General features: G+C 50.2%; 1 protein-coding gene across 1 annotated transcript; it reads right to left on the bottom strand.

The window, feature by feature from the left end:
* Positions 1-556: 556 nt before the first annotated feature.
* On the bottom strand, positions 557-5,829 carry CD40LG (CD40 ligand; the record flags this gene model as incomplete). Its single annotated transcript, XM_084294178.1, has 6 exons — positions 557-924; positions 2,271-2,333; positions 2,526-2,573; positions 2,816-2,861; positions 3,716-3,853; positions 5,674-5,829. 6 exons carry the CDS (start codon positions 5,827-5,829, stop codon positions 557-559), a joined length of 819 nt encoding a protein of 272 aa, XP_084150304.1.
* Between the last annotated feature and the right edge of the window lie 3,529 nt (positions 5,830-9,358).

Below are 9,358 nucleotides of genomic sequence, written 5' to 3'. Positions count from 1 at the left end.
AAAAAGGGAGTTCTCAAGATAACACAGGCAGTTAGGGTGGCAACGATGCATCACCAGCAGCCACCACGTAAGGACAGTGCATGGCTGATTGATTCCTTTAGAGGAGACGTTCCTAAGCCTTTTAATGTTTTTTCCATTGATGTTTTGTAAGCAGATTGGTACAGGAGATAAGCATGAACCTAGCGTGGAGGGAGTACCCTGAGCCATCCTATGGTGTTAGGAAAGAAAGGTTGCTGGTAGAGCCTGCTAAGTAAAGCTTATGTGGTACAACTGAGCCACCAGCGGGGCACAGTGGTGCACAGCCCCAGCACCTCCCAAATGGTCAGGAATGAAAGAAAACAGCAAAGTGCAGACAACGACAGCTTCAAACTTTGTTCCATTTCTGTTCATAGGGCCCATTGGCCCTCATTAATAAATAACAAAATATACAAATTAACAAACAAGGGCAATAAAGAGGCAGAGGAACATAAATACGGGAAACAGGGAGAGCCACTTGGCTCAACAAAGTTGGGCTGGGCCTCCTGGGGAGGGGGGGGCGGCTTGGGGTGGCCCCCTCCTACAGCTTGAAGATGCCAAAGTAGGTGCTGCCATGGCCGTAGTTCACTATCGTTGAGTCTGTCACGTTGACAAAGATCATGTCGCCCTCCCGGAGCTCAAAGACGCCTCCCTCCCGGATGGACTGGAAGTCACAGACAGCCGTGGAGGTGCTGTGCGTGTTGAGTCCCTTCAGCAAGAGCCGGTCCTCTTCCATGGGGAGGTACAAATAAATATAGAGGGTAAACGGTGCCGAAGCCGCTGCCTTGGTGCAGAAGCTGACTTGTGCGTAGATGTAGTAGAGCCCTGCCTTCTCCACCTTCAGCTTCCCATCGTGGTAGGATATCAAGCTGTTCATTGGGGCGTAGCTCGTCGTCTTCCACTCTAGCACTGTGAGGAGAAAGCATGGCTGTTGAGCTGGGACAGATCCAGCTTGGGAGGCTGATTTTTAGGGGATAGCCCCAGGGACATTGGGCATCACAGCCTCCATCCCCTATGGGGCAGGCAGGGAGGTGCTGTCCATCTCAGGACACCTTCTTCAGCCCATGGGACATGGGTCCCTGTCTCTGAGGCTGGGGCATGCTTAACCCCTGTTTCTGGTTGCTGGCCTTCCACAAGCCTTGTGTTGATGATGTGAGTGGAGGAGCACTTTGCTTTCTTTGTCTAGCCAAATGGAAATACTTGGGATGGAGGATCTCCATGGCTTTTGGTGGCCCAGCCTCCAAACGCTCTGAGCACTTCCAGAACACCCTTCAGTTCCTATATTCAGAGGCACCCATCCCAAGCTACACAGTTTTTCCAAGCTGGAAAAACTGCATTTCTTCCAAAGTCCTTTCTCCACTTGGCCTCCACTAGCTCCTGGAGAAGATAAGACTTCTCCAGGGAAGGACAAAAATGACCGTCCCTCAGTTTTGGTGCACTGGGTCCCTGGCAGGGTGCAGAGCTACAAGGGTTTGCATGGTACATGCTGCTCCCACCTCCCAGAGCTCTGTCCACCTCACAGACCTGCTGCTGCCATAACTTTTGGGGCACTACTGGCGTCCTTGGAGCAGCTCATGGACATTAATTCTGACTGGAGCCAGCACAGAGAGCTGAGGGACAGAAACCAGGAAACCACGGCCATGGGTATTGAGCCGGGCTATGGCTCTGGGAAGGGTTCTGCACCTTCTTCCTACAGAGACCATCATGCGAGCAGTGAGGGTGAGCACACCAGCTCCAAACCCTGCTCCAAGGGGAACCCCACGCAGCCTGTGGCCTGTGCCTGTGCATCCCATGGGGACACCCCTGCTCCCCACTACCGAGCTGCAGAACCAGCTCCGGGCAGCCCGCTGAGCGCAGCGCAGCGTCAGCCTGCTTTGTAATCGCAACGAGTGCTCGAGTGGGGAGTTTTAAAATGCAGCAAGCATCTCGCTTCTTTGATCTTATCTAACACAGAGCTTTCCACAGGTAGACTGAGCTCTGGGTGAATTGCTGCGTCAGAGATGGAAAGAGCAGTTGCTGATTACTGGCAGTTACTCCAGAATTAAATCAAACATGCTCAGGTTGAGAAATCCTTCCCAGATTGAGAGGCTGACCTTGCAAACTCTTATTCACCTCGGAAAGCCTTGCTCCTGCAGGTGGGAGGCTTGCTGTGCCATGAGACATGTTTCTGTGCTGGAGGTGCAGTGTCCCCATCCCTGTTGGATACCCACCACCATGCCCAGCCCTGCCGGGTGGCACCAAGGGGTCTGCCTTACCTGGCACCGCCTTGTTGCTCTTCTGTCCTGCCATGTGGGCTGCAATCGGCTGCCTCTTCTCAGCTGAAATTGGGAAAGGTCAATGTTATTGAAGGCCGAGCACCCTCTCTCCCCCCGCAGCACGGCTTTCCACCAGGACCACAGCACCTCCCAGCCTTGGGGTTCCCCCAGGGGCCAAATCCAGCTCAGAGACACGGTCTCCAAAGCAGCCCCTGAGTGAGGCAATGACAGGACTTGGACATGTCCGCTCCTTACCTGCCACAGATGTCTCATTCCTGCTCTTCGAGTGGGGGTGCTCATGGCCTGCAAGGAGAAAAGGCCGCAGTTTTAATTTTGGGTTCATTTTCATTGACTTTGTGTAGTGCAGCTGACTGGTGAGATAGCCGTGCCTGGCACCCAGTCTCTGTCAGCTTAGCATAGTGCAGTCCTACCCCATGGGGACGCCCTGCTACGCCCAGCTCACCCCACCATGGGCACCAAAGGACCTGACCCTGTCCCCTGCAGCCGCTCATCTCCCAGCCCTCCAGCAGCACCAGGACACTCACCTCTTTGCATTTCAAACTTTGGCCCCTCCTTGCTGGCTGCCCCATCCTGAAATAACAGCAAAAATATACATTTGAAACACATATCCTTACATTGCTAAAATATAATATTTTAAGATGTACATATCAAACATTGGTAAAGCCTCTGTGTAAAAGATGCTTTCTTTTGGGGTTGGTGCTGTTTGGCACCAACAGCCCTGCCAGATCTCGGCAGAAGGCTCCTGACCTACCAAGCCCCCCAGGATTGTGTGTGGCCATGGTCTGCCCTGCTTTTTTGCAGTGGAGGGGGGGAGGGGTTGCAAGGCTTTTGTTCTTAGGTTTTATGTGCCTAAAACGCTGTGCAATTAAAATGTTGTGCAAGGTGGCTCTTCTGCACCCAAATGAGAGAAGTCTCTGGACTGGCAGGAGGTGGTGTCCCTGAGCCATGGGGAGGCATTTGCACAACGTCTTCCTCCTCCTTGCAGGAGCTGTGCTGCCTGGCCCAAGCCCTGCACCATCATCAATGTCAAGGCAAAGAGAACATAAAGCTGCTCCCACCATCAAATGGCCATGAGTATCCTCATGCCTACCAGGTGCAGGATGCAACAAGGTGCCAGACAGCAGAAAATCAATATTTTTCAGGCCACGATGGAGCATAGAGGTGGTAGCTCCATCCCACCCCACCTTGGGCATGCCACAGTTGGGCGCGCTCAAGCCCACTTTGAGAAAAAAGGGATGAAATTTTTCAGTAATGTCAATACAGTCTAAAAATATTGTGTTAAAAAGAATAAAAAAGGCCACATGCTCTGCAGCCCCAATGTTAAGGACCCCCCTGGTTTTCAAAAAACCTTTGGGTGATTTGTGTGTGTCAGGGATCCTCCCTGCACCTTCAGCATGGTTTGTATCCATTCAACATCAATCTACCTTGCACTGGAGGTCCTTGAAGCCTTTTAAAATTTTTTCACAGTCCAATAATGTCGACTCCTGACCTTCTGCTGTTTGGCATTTCTGTACTTTCCTCAGGAAGATGTAGTCTTCATTTAAGCTCAGCGCCTCTTCCATCTGCCAGCGGGGGAAAGAAGAGAGGGTCAATGGGCTGTTACTGGGAAAAGCAGGAGCGCAGCCAGGCGGTATCTATCCCTTCCCACAAGAAATTGCAGCCTGGGAAGCTCAGTGGCAGTTGCTCAGCTTTGGGAGGAGAAGGGTAGACTCCCACGAGCTGCCAGCACGGCATGTGCGCACACATCCACCTGGAGCTGCACCGACCCGCTGGCTTGCGGAGAGGAGAGCTGCTCTGAGCCTCCTGGACCTGCGTCAATAATTAATTTATATTTTCCACTCTACTTTTTACAAAAGGTGGCTGGCAAATCTGCATCGGACTGCATTTATGATAGTGGCACAGAAATGCCAGTGAGCAGGTTGGGCAGGCTGCTGGGAAGCCTGCCTAGCCCACCAGCGGCAGCTCCTTGGTTTTGGGTAGCTTATAGGTTAAACAAGCTGCCAAAAGGTCAACACAGCTTGTGAAATGTGGCTGAATTCTGCTAGGAGTTTGAGATTTATTTTTTTTTTTAAAAAAAGGATTAAAAATTTCAGAAAGCTGAAAAAGAATGATATATATATAATTGTATATGTAATTATATATATATAATATACGCCATATATAATTATATATTATATATGCAATTATAATATAATATAGTTATAATTATATGATATAATTATATTTATATAATTATATATATACATATATAAAAAGATTGATTTTTGGAATGACACCTGTTTTCAGAAAAAATAATATTTGGCTAGGCAACAAAGAGAAGTCCATACTGACTTCTGGCAATGTTGGGTCAGGTTTCAAACCTGCCACAAGCACTACAGAGAGCTGTAACTCTCCTGCCCCTTATGACTGCCCCCCATCTGCTCTGCTACAGTGGGGCAGATGTCACAGCCTGGAGCTGCCACACTTGGCTCCAGCAGGGACCCCCAGCCCCCATGCTGCAGCCCTCAATACAGCAAAGTCTCCCTTCCACCCTCTGCTTCAAGCCACCCAGTTCAGATTTGCTGCCCGCCCTTGAAGATCAGCAGTTACCCAACTTGTATCTCAATTTGGATCAAGACAACACATTTAAAACCCACTAATATGTATCTTATCTTTGCATCTGCTGAGGAGATGGGTTTTCTGTAACTGGTAGTCTATGTGTTTTCTGCTTTGGGAATGAAATGTTTTAGATCGGTGATTTTAAGCATCATGCAGTGCAGCTGCAGTTACAGCAACCTCAAAAACAGCTTTTCGATTTTTTAAATTTTTGGTATGTATTGTCCCACGTGTGGGACAGGATTATGGATATTGTGTCCCTTTCATAAAAATAAAGACAAAATATTAAGATCCACTGTTTCCTTCCCAAAGCAGAAAGACAGTATCTAAAGTGCAATACTGGTAAAATTAATACATGCAAACGCAGAATAAAAATTAATTTCTGGACTTCCTCCTCCTCTTCATGAGTGCCGCAGTGCTGCCCGGTGCCATGGCATCAGAAAGATCACCACGTAACCCGAAAAGCCTGAAACAGTCCTTCGTGTTTATGCCCCCTCTCCTCTCCCAGACCGGCCACTGTCTGCCAGGTTTGCTCTTAGCAGCTCCTCTTTATTGACCCATTCTCTCTTTGTTAATGAAGGGAACAGGTCTCTTCCTCTGTGTACATCTTCACTTAGTTGCAAATTAAAGCAGAAATAAGAACATGGGTGTATAAACACCACTCCTGCATCAGTCCAGTGGCCATCATCATCTTGCACCATATTCATCCTGAGAACGATCAGGGCTGTCCACACCGAAGGCAAATTGTGTTAGCAATCCGTCAGAGACACCCTTATTTTACACTTACCTTATCCATCTTCATGTGAAGATACAAACAGAAGAGTACAGTCCCGATCGTCTGTACTACCATAAATACAGCGAGGAAGCACATGAACATTTTCATGGTGCTGGGAGAGGTGCTGCTCATGGATCGGGGTGCAGCAGAGCCGTAGACTTCATTCATCCTCCGGGCACGTCGCTGGGGCGCCTTCAAATGATCTGCTTGCAAGTAGCATGAGAACTGTTGTGTGAGCACCCGCTGCTCAAGGGATACAGGTTGCAGCAACCTACACTTCCTGGAAAAAAACCTTCGTAGTGGGTACGTTTGTTCACTACCATCTCCCACAACAAAAAAAAGGTTACTTAGACTTTCTTCTCTGGTTCACTTCCATGCTTTTTCCTACCATCCTACCAGAAGCAGATATCGATTCTTATTCCGTATATTCATATTTGCCTTCGAAACACTCCTGACTCTGCCCCGGTGTTTTTTTCCTGTTGTGGATGAAAGCTTCATGACTAGTCAGTCTCAGAGCAATGAAGACTGCGAATCCATGGGCAGCACTGCTGAATGGTGGTGCAAGCTGCCAGGGGTTAGGAAGCACTTGGGAAGCCTTTTTTTCTCAAAAGAAGAGGGGCTTTCTGCTCTCAGTTTTCTTCATGAGAAGGACAATTGTGTGGCTGAGGCAGGTGGGTTGTGCTGGCTCCTGGCCTTCCCTCATGCTCCCTGTAGGTGAAGTCTGCCCAAGTAAGATGGATGCTCCTGGGGAAAGGGACATCTCTTCAGGCACTGGGACCCCAATGTGGGTGTCGTGCTCCTTGATGGACAGCCAGCAGGACTTTGGGTCTCAGTGCTTGGCCACCAGTTTGAAGAGACAAGTTTTGAGCCATTTTCCCAACACCACAGTGAGGTTCTTACCCTGAATCCATGGGCACAAGGATCCTCAGATCATACTCCCATTTACACATATTATATTTATTTTCTGGGCATAAAAATGGCTACTGACGATACCGCCACTCCTGACAGCCACTGACATCCCAGCACCACCTCCATGCAACTTCAGGTGTCCTCCCCACGTCCCTTGGCCCAGCAGCAGAGGTGTGGTCCTGCCCCTGAGCATCCCCTGCCCATGTTTGCAGCTCTTCAGGCATCTGACACTACGCAGCCATGCAGGACCCATACAAAAATTCATGGTAAATGCAGAGGGGTCCTGCTTTCAAGAAGGGACAGGCCTCCTTTGCTCCATGCTTGAGCAAAGAGGATGAAGCTGGGCTGCCAGGCTGCCTGCACGGGGGCTGGGGCGCTGGTTTAAAGGCAGCGATCAAACCATCATGCAAAGTTGTTTTGAAAGTAACAGCCTGAAGGCAACGGTCTTATCAGATGTGCATGCAGCAAATAAAGGGCCGGATCCTGCCAGCAGCAGAAGGGCACTGAGCAGGGTGCTGCTTGCCTGGCAGCCACAGCAGAGGATGGCACTCAGCACTGTGGGGTTGCTCAGCACGGCAGGATGAGGTCCAGCATTCGCTTTTTCTATCTACCCAATCTCTCGCATCCTGTCCTGTGTGGTTAGGGTGATCTTAGCTGCAAATGCAAGCTCTGGTAACAAAGCACAAACATCTCTGCAACTCAGTCAGCTTGTGACCTTGGCAGGTTACCATGTGCCTAAATATAGCACCCAAATCACAAATGTGTGACAGCGCCAGGGTCTTTGTTGGCAGCAATTCAGTGACCAGGCAAAGGGCAGCCTGAGGCTGATGCCCTGATGGTGCTCTGGTGCCATTCGTTCCCTTGACTTGCTGGGGCTGCCACCTCCCTGCACCAAGAGGAGCTTTGGGATGGGTCTGTAGCACCCCCCCACACACACACACACACAGCCTGAGGACACTGCCAACCAGTCCTTTCCTTCTTTTCTATCTTAAATTTGGTGTTAATTTTAGAAATGCCAGCCCTGGCCCCCTGGCAGGGGTCTGAGCTAACACCAGGCTCCCAGGCACTGTCTGCCATGGAGAGTTTGCCACCTTCACCAGCAAGAAGATATTTTGTGGTGGACATCTCCAAGGACACCCCATGGCACTGAGGGCCACAGCTGTGCTGCTGTATAGGGTTTGGGGCCATGGCGAGCACCAGTGCCTGTTCCCCAAAGTCCTTGTCCCATCCATTGACCAGATGGCAATCACCGACATTTTCCAAGGCTCTTCAGAGTTTCCTCTGAACTGAAGAGTTATGTTTGGAGGAAGTCTTCATATGAGAAACAAAACGACATGAGAAGTCATTACTTAATACTTTCCCCGAATCCTGAGTGTCAGGACTCAGAGGCAGCCGATAACGTGTGAAACCACAGCAGTGAGTGATGCAGAGAGCAAGTGAGGTTTTGCACAACTATTCCTGAGCCCTGGCCGTCCCCATCAGACGAAACTTTTTCAAAGACGTTTCTGGATAGTCACCCATCACCATTTCACTGAAATGAGAAGAAGCTGCAGGTAATGATGGAAAAACCCAGCACAGCTCTGGCCACGTTGCACACACCTGGCTGGGGAGGCAGAAGTTTGGTGACGATGAGGAACGGCTCCCCTTCAGCATCCCCAACATGAAACATCGACAGAGGGCTGGCCAGCTTGCTCTGAAAACCAGGAAACCCGTACTCAGTAGTCACCAGCACCCTGACAAAAAAGACGGGGTGGAAATTATGACAGGGGGGATCCTGGCAGAGATTCGTCAGCACGCCTCACTGGGAGGGCAGGCTGGCAGCTCCTCTTCGGGAAAACATTGCTTTGTGTTGGCAACCCAGTCCTGGCCATCTCCTCCAGCCCCCATCACCAGGTCCTGTGGTGGCTTCTGCTGTGGGCAGGAGCCCAAATCGATGAGGAGGTGTTGGCTGAGCTCTGGGCAAGGCAAAGCCCCGTCGAGCCATGCCCTTACCTCTGCTGGGCAATGCCAGGAAGCCTGGTAGGTGCTCTGTCACTGTTTCACACAGATGGTAGGGATGGGGCAAGAGGCTCCGAATCCTCAAAGCTCATGTCATCTCTTGCCAGGGTCAGGTTGTGTCATGGCTGCACAACCTTGGCCACTTGGCTGCTGTAGGAGCTTGGGGGAGTGTTGCAGAGAGGTAAAAGAGGGTCATGGTCCAAAGGGCTGATAGGCAACAGAGGAGGACCCAGTGCTTGAGGGAAGAGCCTGCCTATGTGAGACTTCCCCAGGGCAGGTGAAGTTCACCCGCACCTGGTGACAAGCCCGGCACTGAGCAACCAAAAGGGTTTTCTTTCACCCCAAACTCTCCGAACATAACCATAACCATCTGCTTGCGCACCCAAACGGGCACGGTTCCTCCAGCCAGATAACGCCTGTGTGAGACGATGGGAAAATGTGATCCATCGCTTGCATTCCTATTGACCTAGTTGCGGTATTTCCGCTGATCAGCAAATTGTCTCCACTGCACTCGGCACTCGGCTTTGTTTACCGAGAAAATATCCGGTTGCCTGCCACAGTGATCTGTCAAAGGCTGGGAGCAGTTCTGAATGCAGTAAGGTGAAAGCTAACGAAAAGAGAGTGATTTTTTTGGGTGCCTGCTGTGGTTTCGTATAACTAGCTCTATAAATTGTGCTGCTCACCCCACATACTCTTTACAATTAACAAAAGCCAGGTGCTGTGAAGTACTAAGAACAATAGATTCAGAAAGAGGATTTTATTCTGAGTCACAAAAGGAGTTTGCTTGCAA

Source organism: Netta rufina (genome assembly GCF_964035555.1).
Source record: "Netta rufina genome assembly, chromosome: 12".
Taxonomy (NCBI): Eukaryota; Metazoa; Chordata; class Aves; order Anseriformes; family Anatidae; genus Netta; species Netta rufina.
This window is presented reverse-complemented; position numbering and strand designations above follow the sequence as displayed.